The 18,648-nt window shown below is 48.6% G+C and overlaps 1 protein-coding gene across 1 annotated transcript in view; it reads left to right on the top strand.

The window, feature by feature from the left end:
- Positions 1 to 6,923: 6,923 nt before the first annotated feature.
- LOC147009154 (uncharacterized) overlaps positions 6,924 to 18,648 on the top strand; it is a 122,020-nt gene continuing 110,295 nt past the window's right edge. Inside the window, 1 exon segment of the mRNA XM_085862984.1 lies at positions 6,924 to 7,315. Within this exon segment, the coding sequence (XP_085719110.1) occupies positions 7,159 to 7,315 (157 nt within the window). The 5' untranslated portion in view covers positions 6,924 to 7,158.

Genomic DNA, 18,648 nt, shown 5'->3' with positions numbered 1-18,648 from the left:
TATTCTGTCCACGCGGTCGAGGGTTAATCGCCGAATCTCGATATACCTAATTATCCGCGCAGACAGAAGTACCGAGAATTTATACCTCAACGGAATTCGTACGGAAACGAGCCGCTGAGCACGCTCGTTCCGTATGCGATGCCGAGCGGTTTTAATCGCCAAGTTCTGTCGGACCAAATGACTACTTTTATTGGCTTTAACAGCCTGCTAATTTCCCGAACACGCCGTAGAAGTCAATGGGAGGAAATGGACGCAACGAGCAGTTTTACATTCAAACAACGGGGCATTTATTAAACAATCAAGCAATCAATGGGGGAAGGGGCATGGCACGAGCAAAGCCTACAGCCGATGTCTATTCAATTATGTACAGGCATGCACTTAAATCATTTCTACTTAAGAAGACAAGGTGCCACATAACAGACTTTCATACAAAACCCAGAAAAGAAACAGGCCCATGAGCCTTTATTCGGACTCGGAGCCTGGATGACCGAAGGCTCGCAAGAGGCCGGGCAGGTGACCTTGCCGCCCCTTGTGACGGCTCGAAGGTCTTCGGGTCAGCGACCCCGGATGTTCCTTTTTAGCCCTTGTGTCGCCACGCGCCAGTCGCTTCGCGGCCGGGCGGCTTGAGCAGCTTGGCGAGCGGCTTGCTCGGTTACCCTTGGTCGTCCGCTTCTACTGTGGCCTGGTCGGTCGGGCCTGGCCAGCGCAGCGCTCGGAGTGAACGGTCTTTTGCTCTTTTTGAGTTGATGCTCTTTGGGCCCCTTCACTACCTCAGCGTCGCTAGAACGTCTCAGGGATGTTCGCCCGGACCACGACGCAGCTGCTCGACTCCAGAGAGGGACGAATATCCCGAGTGCCTGCTTCTCTGCGCTGCCGCCACAGTCTGCCTCCTCCCCCGAATGCGTGCTCCATGTGCCTTCCTCTCCCGTGACTGCCCGTCTCCAGAGAGCGATGAATCTGCCGAATAAGCCCGAACTCGTTCGAGCTCCGCCCTTATATTGGCCCGGGGCGAACTACCCTTCGACCTCTCACCCGCGGCCGGGCTCTGCCCACTTTTCACCTCCGACCGCTCACCCCTGGTAAGCCTCGCTGGGAACCCCATGTTCGACGTCACGGGTTGGTGTCGGGGAATCCCTTGTTTTGATCGGATTATGCAAATCGGCTCGTGCCGCGGCTAACAGCCGCGGCGCACAATGGCGGCTTGAGCAGAGGGAGCGATGTTTGTCAATGATGAACGCGTTTTTGTAGGAGATGATGGCGTTGCGATGTTTGTAGGAGATGATGGCATTGTGATGTTTGTTAAAATATAAGATAGAGAAAGAATAACGGCTACCTCAAAGATGCACAGCCCAGTACATGAACGATGCCCTTTACATATCGGTGGGGATTCTAACCTGAAACACTTACTTATCAAAATAACTGATCTTCGGGGAACCTGAATGATGTTCTGTGAATTTCCACAACCGCAACAATATATATATATATATATATATATATATATATATATATATATATATATATATATATATATATATATATATATGTACATTTGCATTTTAAAAGGCCTTATAATTCTTTACTGTATTGGAAGGTTACCAGTCTGCCAAGTAAAACACCCCTCTTCATCCAAACATTAGCCTTCCAAATAATCTTTAACCTTTATTCAGTAGAATATAATTATGTATTGTTCTATTTCGCTTATTAATATTCAGGGATTCTCAAATATAAATAATTATATATTATTTATATTGCAAGGTGGTTGGAAAAGTTGCAGCAGTACGATTTCAATGTGGCTCATAGAGCCGGTAAAGCTCATGGGAATGCCGATGCACTCTCTCAATGCCCCTGTCTGGGAGAAGATTGTAAATATTACATGAGGCATGAGGAGAGTGACCAATTTGCAGATGCCTCCCAGAAGCTCCGAGCCCGTGTGGCCTGGGTGGTCGGCCCAACTTTGCCACTAACCGCAGGTGAGGAATTTGGCGATTTGGCATGGAGCACAGCCCAGTGGGAAGACCCCGTGATAGGGCCCATGTACAAGTGGGTCCTAGCAAATAAGAGACCCAGTGGGGAGGAGGTCACCTCATTCGGAGCGCGAACACAGGCGTACTCGGCTCAGTGGAAGACCCGAGAAATGAGTGACAACATCTTATATTGCAAGTGGGTGGAGATTCCCTCAGAGAGAACTTCTTGGCTGGTAGTCGTCCCAGATCAATTTAAGACCCAAATTTTGGAACAGCTGCACGGTACCCGTGCCGGCGGCAATTTGGGCAGGACCAAAAGAAAATCTCAGGTCCGTTGGCGGTTTTATTGAGTCAACATGGGGCGCGATGTGCAGGACTGGTGTTGAGCATGCGACGCCTGTACTGCCTAAAAGGGACCGGCATGGAGGTTGAGGGCCCCGCTTCAACTACATCAGGTTGGGCCCCCCTTGAGCGAGTGGCCATGGACATTTTGGGACCACTTCCCCCCACTCTCCAAGGTGATCGATACATCCTCGTGATTATGGACTACTTCACGAAATGGCCGGAGGCCTATGCCCTTCCCAACCAAGAAGCCAGGGTTGTGGCACGGGCCTTCGTAGAAGGATTTGTATGTCGGCACGGGATTCCAGAGGAGCTGCACACTGACCAGGGAGGAAATTTTGAGAGTGAATTACTAAAAGAAGTGTGCAGTCTCCTAACAATTCGAAAAACCCGCACAACGCCCCGAAGGCCACAATCTGACGGCATGGTGGAGAGGTTCAATAGAACCCTAATTCAACAATTGACCCTCTTCACCGCCGATTGTCAGGATGACTGGGACAAACTTCTCCCGTATCTGTTGATGGCCTACCGCTCGAGTCAGCACGGAGCCACCGCCTGTAGCCTGGCGCTGCTCCCGTACGGACGGGAGCTGCGAGCCCCCGTCGATTTGCTGTGCGGCCCGATGCCTGAGCGTCCTGCCGGACCCCCAGGGAAGGGCTACGCACGTCAGTTGGAGGAAGGCATGGAAAAAGTCCATACCTTCGCTCGCTGCCAACTCCAACAGGTGGGTATGACAATGAAGCTCAGGTATGACCACCGGAGCCAGGCGAGTGAGTATCCCCCAGGGATGAAGATTTGGTTCTTCAATTCCCGGAGGAGGAAGGGCAGATGCCTGAAACTCACCTCGCCCTGGCAGGGCCCGGGGGTCGTCCTGGCGCAAATCAGTGATGTGGTCATAAAGATCAAAATGGGGCCACGGGCCCTTCCCCGTATCATCCACGCTGACCGCCTGAGACCCTACAAGGGCGACCTTACGCCCTCATGGATGGATCGGAGCGGAGTAGCCGGAGCCAGGCCCACCGCTCCCGCGGAGACGCAAGGCTCGTAGAGCCTTGCCCCGAGTAGATGCCCTGGCCAGGATGTGGCAAGCATCCTGGGTTTGGGCATAGGAGCACATAGGGCATATGACCCCACGCAAGAAGCGCGTGCACGTTGTTCTGGTTCTGGCAAGAAGCGCGCGCACCTTGTTCTGGTTCTGGCAAGAAGCGCGCGCACCTTGTTCTGGTTCTGGCAAGAAGCGCGCGCACCTTGTTCTGGTTCTGGCAAGAAGCGCGCGCACCTTGTTCTGGTTCTGGCAAGAAGCGCGCGCACCTTGTTCTGGTTCTGGCAAGAAGCGCGCGCACCTTGTTCTGGTTCTGGCAAGAAGCGCGCGCACCTTGTTCTGGTTCTGGCAAGAAGCGCGCGCACGTTGTTCTGGTTCTGGCAAGAAGCGCGCGCACGTTGTTCTGGTTCTGGCAAGAAGCGCGCGCACGTTGTTCTGGTTCTGGCAAGAAGCGTGCGCACGTTGTTCTGGTTCTGGCAAGAAGCGTGCGCACGTTGTTCTGGTTCTGGCAAGAAGCGTGCGCACGTTGTTCTGGTTCTGGCAAGAAGCGTGCGCACGTTGTTCTGGTTCTGGCAAGAAGCGTGCGCACGTTGTTCTGGTTCTGGCAAGAAGCGTGCGCACGTTGTTCTGGTTCTGGCAAGAAGCGTGCGCACGTTGTTCTGGTTCTGGCAAGAAGCGCGCACGTTGTTCTGGTTCTGGCAAGAAGCGCGCACGTTGTTCTGGTTTTGGCAAGAAGTGCGCGCGGTCGTTCTGGTCCTGGCAAGAAGTGCACGCAGTTGTTCTGGGTCTGGCGCGGTCTGTGCATTCGTCGTTGTTCTGGTCCTGGCAAGAAGTGCGCGCATGAGTTCTGGTTCTGGTTCTGGAGAGAAGTGTGAACATCTGCGCGCAGGGCGATTGAGTTCTAAAAGCGTCTGCGCATGGAGTGGTCGGTGCCACGGAGGGTCTTCTCCCGCCAGCCTTCGCCCTGCCGACTTCATTCATCCGGATCGTACTGGGGGTCCAGTCCTGCCCCGAGGACCTGGTCCTTAAAGACCGCACGAGGCGGACAGGTCCGATATAGGCCTCAATAAAGACCATTTGGTCCGATCATTTCAGGTGTGTGTGTGTGTGTGTGTGTGTGTGTGTGTGTGTGTGTGTGTGTGTGTGTGTGTGTGTGTGTGTGTGTGTGTGTGTGTGTGTGTGTGTGTGTGTGTGTGTGTGTGTGTGTTCGTGGCGCCAGTCAGATAAGTAGTAAATTGGATAAGTGCTTTTTGCTTGTATATACGTGTATTTATTAATATTCGGTTTAACTCTGCTCTTATGTGCTCCCCTCATTCCCCCATTGTAAATAAACATTCCCATTTGTTAAATGTTTCAGCTCGTTCGTGTCTATTCCTTCATTGACTTAGCGTGTCGCGTGTTGGGAAATTAGCCAGGCCGTTGCCGTTGTAACGGGATATTTGGGACCGACGGATCTCGGCGATCAAACCGCTCGGATCGCACACGGTTCGAGTACGCCAAGCGCCTCGTTCCGTAGGGGTTTCATCGATGGTGAATTTCCCCGGTAGTTTGGACCATGTGGGTATTTAGGTAAATTGAAATTGGCAATCGACACTACCCCACGTGGTCTGGACCCGTACTAATAATAAGGGACCCGAACTCTTCGGACTTCTCCGAAGAAGTACCATCTAAATTCTGGGTGATCGGTCGAGCCGACTCTGCAGCTCCATCAAGCGGTGGTGCTCGTAGCCGACACCTGGCCTCGCAACAATATGTCATGGTTGTAAATATTTATGATTAAAGAGCTTTTTACAGACTTTGACCTCATTTCACTCGGCTGTTACCAGGTCTGAGTGAACATTTTGTGTTAAAGCAAGCAATATAATAACCCATCTATTTCCAAACGTGTGACACCACTTGGTGCCTCCCTCTCCCCCCCCCCCCTTCCCCCAAACATGAAAATATATTTAGAATTTAGAAATAATTGTGTAAAAATGTAATTGCATTGCAAATTTGAAATATACCCTTACCCCCATTTCAAACCGAATTTTGGAGAGGAAAACTTCTTCTGGTTTCCCTATTTTATTTGGAATCAGCATATTTGAAAACCCCTAAATACCAAATTTCATGCTTTCTGCCAGAAGTACACATATTTTTCACATATCTACCACACTGCAAGGGCAGAGAGAGGATGTGCAAGAGCAGCAGAGCAGGTTACATCATGTTTCACGAAATATAATTTAACAAAACAATTAACTTTGCAATAACCACAACACATTAACCACCATGAACCACTCTGAAGGAAGGTCTGCAGCAGTGGTAATCTTCATCCTGATGAAGCAGCACTTACATGGAAGGAAGGAAGGAAAAATAATGAAAAACATTTTAAAAATAATTTCGAATCTTCCCTGGAACAACAAACTAGATAAAGGGGAGAGGCAGGGTCCAAACTCGAGGAGGGAGGGGGTTCCCTCCACACACACAAACTCGAGGAGGGAGGGGGTTCCCTCCACACACACAAACTCGAGGAGGGAGGGGGTTCCCTCCACACACACAAACCAGAGGAGGGAGGGGGTTCCCTCCACACACACAAACCAGAGGAGGGAGGGGGTTCCTGCTACACAAACAAACCTGAGGAGGGAGGGGGTTCCCACCACACAAACAACCCCGAGGAGGGAGGGGGTTCCCTTCATACAAACAAATCCTGAGGAGGAAGGGGGTTCCCATGATACAAACAAACCTGAGTGGAAGGGGGCTCCCTCAAAACAAACCTGAGGAGGGAGGGGAATTCCTCCATACAAACAAATCAGTGGGGGGAGGGGGTTCCCTCCACACAAGCAAATCAGTGGGGGGAGGGGGTTCCCTCCACACAAGCAAATCAGAGGGAGGAGGGGTTCCCTCCACACAAGCAAATCAGAGGAGGGAGGAGGTTCCCTCCACACAAGCAAATCAGAGGGGGAGGGGGTTCCCTCCACACAAGCAAATCAGAGGCGGGAGGAGGTTCCCTCCACACAAGCAAATCAGTGGCGGGAGGGGGTTCCCTCCACACAAGCAAATTAGAGGAGGGAGGGTTCCCTCCACACAAGTAAATCAGTGTGGGGAGGGGGTTCCCTCCACACAAGCAAATCAGTGAGGGGAGGGGGTTCCCTCCACACAAGCAAATCAGAGGGGGGAGGAGGTTCCCTCCACACAAGCAAATCAGTGAGGGGAGGGGGTTCCCTCCACACAAGCAAATCAGAGGGAGGAGGGGGTTCCCTCCACACAAGCAAATCAGAGGGGGGGGTTTCCCTCCACACACGCAAATCAGAGGGGGGAGGGGGTTCCCTCCACACAAGCAAATCAGAGGGAGGAGGGGGTTCCCTCCACACACACAAATCAGTAGGGGGAGGGAGTTCCCTCCACACAAGAAAATCAGAGGGGGGAGGAGGTTCCCTCCATCCACACAAACCCGAGGAGGGAGGGGTTCCCTCGACAAACTCTAAGGGGGGGGTGGGGGGTTTGGGTATAATGATAAGGGGGGGGGAGACAACAAACCCTTTCTGGTTATCAGTTGAAATATGAATTTGTTTTTCCCCCAATTCCTCCAAATTTGTAGAATCTGCCGCCTTGAAATCGTGAATAAGATCATTTGAAGGTTTTGCCACATGTGTTGCGCTTTTTCTGGACGACCTCACGTTCTTTATTCGTGTGTCATTGTGTGCCCTACTAACTACTACACCGTACTAACTACTACACCCGACCGTATCATATTTTACCACACTCAACCTTACAGTGGATTGTACTTTACTGCACTCTCCCTTATCCCTCCATTTCCCCTCTGCTCGGTTCGCCATGAACCGAGATCTCTCCGGTGAAGATCACAGAGGGAGCCCCCCGGGATCTACGAGCGGCTCCGATGGAGGAAACGAGGTCGTTCCGGCCTCGAGAGATTCTCCCACTGACCCCGGGTCCAGGGTCGGTCCACCCGAGAATAAGGAGTTGGGACCCGGTACGTGCCATTCTCTCCGAACCTTTCTCTTCACAATACCGTGCCGAGTCTGCTGGTTCATGCTGTGCACTATTTTAGGAACCTATTCAAATGGGGAATCTCACGATGGTCTGAGATGGGGAAACCGAGGTAAAAGGGAACATAGATTACCGTGTCATACTGAGGTAAAATGGAACAAAGATTACCGTGTAATACTGAGGTAAAAGGGAACATAGATTACCATGTCATACTGAGGTAAAAGGGAACATAGATTACCGTGCCATGCTGAGGTAAAAGGGAACATAGATTACCATGTCATACTGAGGTAAAAGGGAACATAGATTACCGTGCCATACTGAGGTAAAAGGGAACATAGCTTACCGTGCCATGCTGAGGTAAAAGGGAACATAGATTACCGTGTCATACTGAGGTAAAAGGGAACATAGATTACCGTGTCATTCTGAGGTAAAAGGGAACATAGATTACCGTGCCATACTGAGGTAAAATGGAACATAGATTACCGTGTCATACTGAGGTAAAAGGGAACATAGATTACCGTGTCATACTGAGGTAAAAGGGAACATAGATTACCGTGCCATACTGAGGTAAAAGGGAACATAGATTACCGTGCCATACTGAGGTAAAAGGGAACATAGATTACTGTGCCATACTGAGGTAAAAGGAAACATAGATTACCGTGCCATACTGAGGTAAAAGGGAACATAGATTACCGTGTCATACTGAGGTAAAATGGAACAAAGATTACCGTGTAATACTGAGGTAAAAGGGAACATAGATTACCGTGTCATTCTGAGGTAAAAGGGAACATAGATTACCATGTCATACTGAGGTAAAAGGGAACATAGATTACCGTGCCATACTGAGGTAAAAGGGAACATAGCTTACCGTGCCATGCTGAGGTAAAAGGGAACATAGATTACCATGTCATACTGAGGTAAAAGGGAACACAGATTACCGTGCCATACTGAGGTAAAAGGGAACATAGCTTACCGTGCCATGCTGAGGTAAAAGGGAACATAGATTACCGTGTCATACTGAGGTAAAAGGGAACATAGATTACCGTGTCATTCTGAGGTAAAAGGGAACATAGATTACCGTGCCATACTGAGGTAAAAGGGAACATAGATTACCGTGTCATACTGAGGTAAAAGGGAACATAGATTACCGTGCCATACTGAGGTAAAAGGGAACATAGATTACCGTGCCATACTGAGGTAAAAGGGAACATAGATTACTGTGCCATACTGAGGTAAAAGGGAACATAGATTACCGTGCCATACTGAGGTAAAAGGGAACATAGATTACCGTGTCATACTGAGGTAAAATGGAACAAAGATTACCGTGTAATACTGAGGTAAAAGGGAACATAGATTACCGTGTCATTCTGAGGTAAAAGGGAACATAGATTACCATGTCATACTGAGGTAAAAGGGAACATAGATTACCATGTCATACTGAGGTAAAAGGGAACATAGATTACCGTGCCATACTGAGGTAAAAGGGAACATAGCTTACCGTGCCATGCTGAGGTAAAAGGGAACATAGATTACCGTGCCATACTGAGGTAAAAGGGAACATAGATTACCGTGTCATACTGAGGTAAAAGGGAACATAGATTACTGTGCCATACTGAGGTAAAAGGGAAGATAGATTACCGTGTCATACTGAGGTAAAAGGGAACATAGATTACCGTGTCATACTGAGGTAAAAGGGAACATAGATTACCGTGTCATACTGAGGTAAAAGGGAACATAGATTACCGTGCCATACTGAGGTAAAAGGGAACATAGATTACTGTGCCATACTGAGGTAAAAGGGAACATAGATTACCGTGCCATACTGAGGTAAAAGGGAACATAGATTACTGTGCCATACTGAGGTAAAAGGGAACATAGATTACCGTGTCATACTGAGGTAAAAGGGAACATAGATTACCGTGTCATACTGAGGTAAAAGGGAACATAGATTACCATGCCATACTGAGGTAAAAGGGAACATAGATTACTGTGCCATACTGAGGTAAAAGGGAACATAGATTACCGTGCCATACTGAGGTAAAAGGGAACATAGATTACCTTGTCATACTGAGGTAAAAGGGAACATAGATTACTGTGCCATACTGAGGTAAAAGGGAACATAGATTACTGTGCCATACTGAGGTAAAAGGGAACATAGATTACCGTGTCATACTGAGGTAAAAGGGAACATAGATTACCGTGCCATACTGAGGTAAAAGGGAACATAGATTACCGTGCCATACTGAGGTAAAAGGGAACATAGATTACCGTGCCATACTGAGGTAAAAGGGAACATAGATTACTGTGCCATACTGAGGTAAAAGGGAACATAGATTACTGTGCCATACTGAGGTAAAAGGGAACATAGATTACCGTGTAATACTGAGGTAAAGGGGAACATAGATTACCGTGTCATACTGAGGTAAAAGGGAACATAGATTACCGTGCCATACTGAGGTAAAAGGGAACATAGATTACCGTGCCATACTGAGGTAAAAGGGAACATAGATTACCGTGTCATTCTGAGGTAAAAGGGAACAGAGATTACCGTGTCATTCTGAGGTAAAAGGGAACATAGATTACCGTGTCATACTGAGGTAAAAGGGAACATAGATTACCGTGTCAGACTGAGGTAAAATGGAACATAGATTACCGTGCCATACTGAGGTAAAATGGAACATAGACTACCGTGCCATACTGAGGTAAAAGGGAACATAGATTGCGAATTGCCACATTCCTTGACACTTTCTTCTCCTCGACCTCCAGAGAGTTGTATGGTGGAGGAGGATAGCATGAGAGGGATCGGGGTGGGAGAGAGAGAGAGACAAAGAGGCGAGAGAGAGAGAGAGAGAGAGAGAGAGAGAGAGAGAGAGAGAGAGAGAGAGAGAGAGAGAGAGAGAGAGAGAGAGAGAGAGAGAGAGAGAGGGGGTGACTAGGCGGCGTGAGGGGGTGAGTAGGTGGCGTGAGGGGGGTGAGAAGGCGGCATGAGAGGGGTGAGAAGGCGGCGTGAGCGGGGGGAGGGTGAGAAGGCGGCGTGAGGGGAGGGGTGACAAGGCGGCGCGAGGGGGTGGGAGAAGGCGGCGCGAGGGGGGTAGGAGAAGGCGGCGCGAGGGGGTAGGAGAAGGCGGCGCGAGGGGGTGAGAGAAGGCGGCGCGAGGGGGTGGGAGAAGGCGGTGCGAGGGGGTGGGAGAAGGCGGCGCGAGGGGAGGGAAGGCGGCGCGAGGGGGGGAAGGCGGCGCGAGGGGGTAGGCGGCGCGAGGGGAGGAGGAAGGTGGCACGAGGGGGGAGGAAGGTGGCGCGAGGGGGAGGAAGGTGGCGCGAGGGGGGAGGAAGGTGGCGCGAGGGGAGGAAGGTGGCGCGAGGGGGAGGAAGGTGGCGCGAGGGGGGAGGAAGGTGGCGCGAGGGGGAGGAAGGTGGCGTGAGGGGGGAGGAAGGTGGCGCGAGGGGGGAGAAGGTGGCGCGAGGGGGGGGAGAAGGAGGAGCGAGGGGGGGAGAAGGAAGCGCGAGGGGGGCGGTGGCGTGAAGGGGAGGGAGAAGGTGGTGTGAGGGGAGGTGAGGGAATGGGAAGGCAGCATGAGGGGAGCGGAGGGAATGCGAAGGTGCTGCAAGGGGAGGAGAGGGAATGGGAAGGCAGCACGAGGGGAGCGGAGGGAATGAGAAAGTGGCGCAAGGGGAGGAGCGGGAATGGGAAGGCAGCATGAGGGGAGCGGAGGGAATAAGGCGCTGCGAGGGGAGGAGAGTAAATGGGAAGGCAGCACGAGTGGAGCAGAGGGAATGAGAAGGCGGTACGAAGGGAGGGAATGGGAAGGCGGTGCAAGGGGAGTGGAAGTAATGGGAAGAAAGAAATTTGACTTCCGGTTCTGGGTTTTTAGCAGCGGCAGGTTCTCAGAAGTCTCTGCCGACTTTCTCCAAGTTAAGTTTCCCATCAATTTTTGTCCCGTTTTAACTGCTTATTCTCTCACCTGCATGGTTCTGTGTGTTCGTTCTTCGGTTTTGTTTCAAAAATTGTGATTTTTGTGAGTTTTCGTTGACCTTGTCTTACCGGGTTCCTTGAAGCCTTCCCCTCAAAGTGTACGATTGTTTTATTTGTATTCTCTCCCTTTTACCATCATTTCCTATTCTCCCCACTTTCCCAACGTCTCCTCATCCCTCCCAACTAAACACTCTGTTTCTTGTCTTAAATTTAAAGGAAAAAAAAAAACAACAAAAAACACCTTCCTCCCCACATGTCCACTCTCTCTTCCTCATATGTGGTGACTTCAATTGTCATCATGCCAGTTGGCTGGGTGTGGGTACCGGGTACCTCTCTCACCTGTCATGGCACTTCAGCAAAAGACTTCTGCGACTGACTCAATCGGTCAACTTCCTGACCCGGATCTCAACCAATGGTACTCTATCCTGTCTGGATCTAATTTTCACAAATTTCCCTGAAAATATCTGCTGTTCTTCCTTCGCTCCAATTGGTTCTTCTGACCACGTCCTTGTCAAAGTGGACATCTCTCTGACTGTTATCAGAGATCCACCTCAGCGCTGTCGAGTCTGGCATTTTAATCAGGCTGGGTGGCAGGGTCTCCAAGCAGCCATCAAACTTCTACACTGGTCTCCCATCACCTCATTCTCCAACATCAACTCATCCTGGGAAATCTTTCAAAGAAACTTGCTCTCCCTCATGCACAGATTTATCCCCTCTCGTCTTCAGTTGTCATACCCTTCCTCCTGCCCATGGTTCACTGAAGCTTGTGGCGAAGCAGTTGTCCTGAACAAACTTGCCTTTGCCTCATGGAAAGCAAACCCAACTGAGGGTAATCTCAGTTAGGCCAAAAAAAAAAAATGTTGCATTGTCATAACCCGCCCGACCCTAAAAATTCCGCCGACCCTACGTTTTTTTTTTTTGTTTTTTTGCTTTCGAAAAATTTTGCCGACCCTATTTTATTGCTATTTTTGTTGTTTTGCTATCGTTTTCAAGTATCTTGTTGATTGCGATCGCGATCGCAAAAACCCGGAAGTGTTTCGGACAGAACCCGCCGACAAAAAGGGTGGTACTCGAGCCGGGGGAGATTTTGGGAGGGATTTATTAGGAAAAAAAATAAATAAAAAAAAGATCCCGACCGACCTACCCTATTTTTCAGTGACCCGTTACGCCAATGCAACATTTTTTTTTTTTTTGGCCTTACTTCCATTAAGCTTGGAACAAGTGTGTGTCTACCCTCAGGAGAGCCAGAAAACAATATCCTTCTCATCTCAAATCTGAACTCTCAAACCTGTCTCCCTCCTCCAAATCCTGGTGGCATCTAATGAAATCTGTTTCTGGTGTATGTTCCCTCTCCATCCCCCCCCCCTTACCTCAAATAGCCGCACTGCTGAATGCCTAAACTCGGTGTTTCATCAAAATCTTGTGTCCAAAACCCATCGCTTTCTGTACCCACCTTACCCAGTCGCACCCAACTGTCCCTGGACTCTGTGTCCTTTTCTCCTGACAAGGTGGAAAGCTTGCTGTCGAACCTCGGCTCAGATTCTGCAACCGGTCCAGAAGAAATCAGCCCACGTGTCCTAAAAATCTGCTCTTCTGCTCTTGCTCTCACCCTCTCTCTGTTCTATTCATCCTCTTATTTGCTCAAGGTCATCTGCCATCTGTTTGGAAATCATCAAGCATTACTGCCTTGCATAAAAAAGGTGCAAAAACAGATTCCTGCAACAACAGAGCAATCAGCCTTCTCCCAATCATTAGCAAGGTTGTGGAATCCATTATCGCTTCAGACACTAAATCCTTCCTCTTCTCCAATGGCTTGATTTCCAATCATCAATTTGGTTTCAGATCAGGTCACTCTACCCTGGATATGCTGCTTCTTCTCTCCCAACAATGAATGGAGGTACTCAATGCTGGACATTAAATCGGAGCCATATCTCAAGACATATCACGTGCTTTTGACACGGTCTGGCACCCTGCCCTGCTCACCAAACTCTCTTCCTATGGTATGCAAGGCTTTCTCCACTCATGGATCGCAAACTTCCTCTCCTGTCGCAGCCAACGTGTGGCCCGAAATGGAGTTCTTTCATCCCCTCTTCATGTCCAGGCTGGAGTGCCTCAAGGCAGCGTTCTGGGCCCTGTTCTCTTTCTGGTTTTCATCAATGATCTCTCCAACTCTCTGGAAAATCCTCTTTGTCTGTTTTCTGATGACTCCACCCTCTGCTGTACCATCGGTCATCCCTCAGACCAGCAAGCAGCAACTTCTTCGCTCTCTGCAGATCTGGGTGCATAAGCTGGTCCAATACATGGGACATGTCTTTCAATCCTGACAAATCTCACACTCTCACTATGTCTCTCCGAAAAGACCATTTGAACCCCCCCCCCCATCTACTTTCGCAACAATCCTCTGGAAGAAGTTCTTTCTTTCAAGCTTCTTGGTCTCACTATCTGACATGATCTTTCATGGGAAAGCCATATTTCCAACCTGGCCTCCAAAGTCAGTCGCCGATTGGGAATCCTCCGTCGTGCAAAGTCCTTCCTCGGCCCACCTGAGCTCCTGACCACATACAAAGCTTTCGTCCGCATCCTGATGGAGTACTGCTCTCCCTTCTGGGCTGGTGCTCCTGCCTCCCACCTTTCTCAGCTTCACGCAGTGGTAACCAAGGCATTTCAGATCATTGGTATCTTCCATGATGAGGCCGAGTCTTTGGGCCTCTCACTCTCTCACTGCAGTCAGGTTGGTGGTCTTTCTGTCTTCTACCGTCTCCTCTCCGGTCTCGCCCCCCTGCTCTCTCTGTGATTTGTCCCCACAATATTTCCGCAGGGTGCTCAAGGTCTGCCAACAACCCCCTTTTGGTAAACCTACCAAAATCACGAATCACTGCTCACCTTCCCTCTTTCATTCCTCTTTCTTCCTGCTTTTGGAATAAACGCCCTCACTCTGTTCAATCAGATTCTTCCCTCCAGGTCTTCAAGATAGCTGTTCACCACCACCTATCATCCCCCATCCAAATCCTCGATCTCTTTTACCCCCATTAATCCACCCCAAACCCACCTTCAAATCCCCTGCTTTCCTTCCTGAAAGTCCCTGTAATGTCCATCTTGTATACCCCATGTTCCCTACCCCATCCCTCTCCCTTCCACAGATCTCCTCATGTCTCTGTTCCCCTGTTTTGTCTTTCCCTCTCCTGCCCCTCTTGTCTCATTCCCCCCTTGCTGTGCGTTGTGTTAGCTCTCATACGAGCCTCGAGAAGGTATACAAAAAAAAAAAAAACGTGGCGCAAGGGAAGGAGAAGGAATGGGAAGATGGCGCGAGGGGAGGGATTAGGAAGGTGGCGTGAGTGGAGGGAATGGGAAGGCAGCACGAGGGGAAGGAATGGGAAGGCCGCACGAGGGGAGGGAATGGGAAGGCAGTGTACCAGGGCATTGCCGGGGTGATAAAACGCGTCCAAACAGCAGCATTTTCTTTCTGACCGCCATGTTCTCAATAAAAGCAGTCGGTAACATTAAAATATCAAAACTAATGCCATTTGGTAAAGACCCTCCTGCATGCAGTACCCCCACACATTCCTCCCCACACTCCCCCCCCCTCACACACACACAGACACACACACATTCCTCCCCACTGTCCCCCCCATCACACACACATTCCTCCCCACTGTCCCCCCCACCACACACACATTCCTCCCCACTGTTCCCTATCCCACACACACATTCCTCCCCACTGTCCCGTCCCCCCCCCCCACACACACACATTCCTCCACACTGTCCCCCCTCACACACACATTCCTCCCCACTGCCCCCCTCCACACACACATTCCTCCCCACTGCCCCCTCCACACACACATTCCTCCCCACTGCCCCCCCCCACACACACACATTCCTCCCCACTGTCCCCCCCCCCCCCACACATGCACACGCATTCCTCCCCACTGTCCCCCCCCCCACACATGCACACGCATTCCTCCCCACTGTCCCCCCCCCACACACATTCCTCTCCATTGCCCCCCCCACACACACATTCCTCCCCACTGTCCCCCCCACATGCACACACATTCCTCCCCACTGTCCCCCCCCCACACACACATTCCTCCCCACTGTCCCCCCCCCCCACACACACATTCCTCCCCACTGTCCCCCCCCCACACACACATTCCTCCCCACTGTCCCCCCCCCACACACACATTCCTCCCCACTGTCCCCCCCCCACACATGCACACACATTCCTCCCCACTGTCCCCCCCACACATGCACACACATTCCTCCCCACTGTCCCCCCCCCCCCACACATGCACGGATTCCCCTCACCTGCACTCCATGGTGACACGTCCTGCGTGGCTTTGAGACTTCAGCGCTGCAGAAATACATGGTCTGTGAGAGATCAAGTTTCCAAATCGAGGCATGTTTGAATTGGCCGAACAAAATGGCAGCTGAAGACTCCAGCAAGCACAGAGGGCTAACCAAGATGGCGTCGCCATCATTTTTTGTGATGAACATCCCATAAATTATCTTCAAAAGGGGTGTTTTCATTAACCCAAACACCCAATTTTCACTCTTGCACTTCCTTGGAGTTTTCTTAGTGTGCATGCAAAGTTTCAGGCTGCTAGGTTTTACAGTTTTGGAGTTATGGAGGAGACACACTGAGACACACACACACACACACACACACACACACACACACACACACACACACACACACACACACACACACACACACACACACACACACACACACACACACACACACACACACACACACACACACACACACACCCTTTTATTCGTGTAGATGAGCAGGGGTACTCGGCGTTGCCCTGTCTATTTTTTGTGTGGGCCGAAACCACTTCCCCACACCCACGAAGGAATGGGGTCGGGGATCATTTAAACTCCCTTTCACAGAGCTACAAAGGCTTTGTCACGAAATAGCGATTTTAAAATGGCCCATCACGGTCACCTGTCCAACTCAATCCTGTGACCCCGTTTAATTGACCATGAGACTGTACTGGGTTGTTACAAAGTCCCTTTACTCCTCATCATCATCATCATAATCTACCCTGGAACGATTTGTATGTATAAAACCAACAAACTCTGTTGTGTCGCTGGACACACAATGATGTAATCCGCTGGCACATCTGCAAAAACTTTGATATTCCAGTTCCAGAAAATTTGTGGCAAAATGAACCAAAAGCAATCCCTGAAAACATTGAAGTACTACTCACATACAACCTTATGATCCCATTGCGCGTGAACATCGAAAACAAAGCATTGCGACCAGATGCCATACTTCGGTGCAAAAAAAAAGGAGCAGGCATTGCTAATTGAGGTGTTAATACCGGTGATTTGGGAATCATGACCTGACAATAATCGTGACCCCTTACCAAAATGAAGGTGGATACTTTTAGCCCACCCTTGGAGGACTCCATTTCACCTTCTGAAACTCACCCACATGTGGAGATAGCAGACAACAGCAGCAACTTGCAGGAACACACACACACACACACACACACACACACACACACACACACACACACACACACACACACACACACACACACACACACACACACACACACACACACACACACACACACACACACACACACACACACACACACACACACACACACACACACACACACACACACACACACACACACACACACACACGACGGTGGTTACTTCGAGACCTGGGAGGATTCCATTGCACAGAACACAAAATGTCGATCTCTGCTCTCTGCGTTCAGAACCAGAACACGGCAAACATGTGATCAGATGGACCTTATTGTTTTTATACATGTATCGATGTTGAAGTGAGGGGTGGATTTGATTCGGAGCTCGCACTAAAGGTTAAACAAAGCGATATCCTGTAAAAAATAAAATTGCACATTTTCAGCGGATGATACACCTCCCGAGACACCAACCGCACGGCACTGCAGGGCCCAACTCGGGCAGAAACGTACGTCTATTTTGTCGATGTTCCCCTGAGAGCACGGAAACGTTGACCAAAACGAACAACCAAGTAGCTTGGAGAGCGCTCGCCAATGTCTTAAGCACTCAAACAAGCACTCCAACAAAACGGTTGTGAAGAAACGTCTATAGTTTGGCACGCGATTAGCTACACATTAAATATACACCTCCCGGAGACGCCCAAATGTCAAGCCACGACCGCTGACGTCTCCGGATGATTATTTGCATTGCAATATACCCTGTAATTTGTAGCAATGATGAACAGGCATTTGATAATATGAGTGAGGAAAGTGTAAACAACTTTATTGTTAAGAAATCGTTGCGGCTTGTTCCAAGTCAAGGAATGGTTGAGCAGGCCAAAAAACATGGCGGTTTCAAACCCCAGCAAGGTTACCCAGGAAACGCCTAAAGACCCCTAGACAGCGAGGTGGCCGAGGCCTACGCCATATATACATATATATACATATATATATATATATATATATATATATGTATATATATGTATATATATATATATATGTGTATATATATATATGTATATGTATATGTATATGTATATATATATATATATATATATATATATATATGTATATATATATATATATATGTGTATATGTATATATATATATATATATATATATATATATATATATATATATATATGTGTATATGTATATGTATATATGTATATATATATATATATGTATATATATATATGTATATATATGTATATATATATATATATATATATATATATATATATATATATATATATATATATATATATATATATGTACGAGACAGAACCCGTTGGGTTCCCATTGTGACAGCGGTTGATAAAAAAAAAATCATTTAAAAACAAAACAAAACAAGATAGCTCCAGCAACCTGTACCGCTGAGGTTGTTTGCATTGATCAAATACTCCTGAAGAGTCCTTCACTGAATAAGGAATTGATTTTTTAATAATTTTTTTGTTGCCCGATTTGAACGAAACTTGATACTGCAGACCGCTGGAGAACGGTGAGTAAGGTGGGCCAAAAATTTTTGTGCTATCCTGTACCGTTTTGGCTGTATTTTGGGAACATACATACATACATACAAACACATATATACAAGATGAGAATTTTAGTTATATATATATATATATATATATATATATATATATATGTATAATATAATATACAGTAATACCTTGACATACGAGTTTAATTCGTTCTGTGACCGAGCTCATAACTCGGTTTGCTCATATAGCAAAACAATTTTCCCAATTGAAATTAATTAAAATACCATTAATCAGTTCCAGCCCCCCAAAAAACACCCTAATTTCTTTGTTACATAGTTTTAAAAATGAGAAATGTATTAATAAATAATAAATAATTAAT

Source organism: Eptatretus burgeri, chromosome 17 (assembly GCF_056783735.1).
Source record: "Eptatretus burgeri isolate ZD-2024b chromosome 17, Ebu_testis_v1, whole genome shotgun sequence".
Taxonomy (NCBI): domain Eukaryota; kingdom Metazoa; phylum Chordata; class Myxini; order Myxiniformes; family Myxinidae; genus Eptatretus; species Eptatretus burgeri.
The sequence above is the reverse complement of the archived record's forward strand: the minus strand, read 5'-3'. Positions and strand labels throughout refer to the sequence as shown.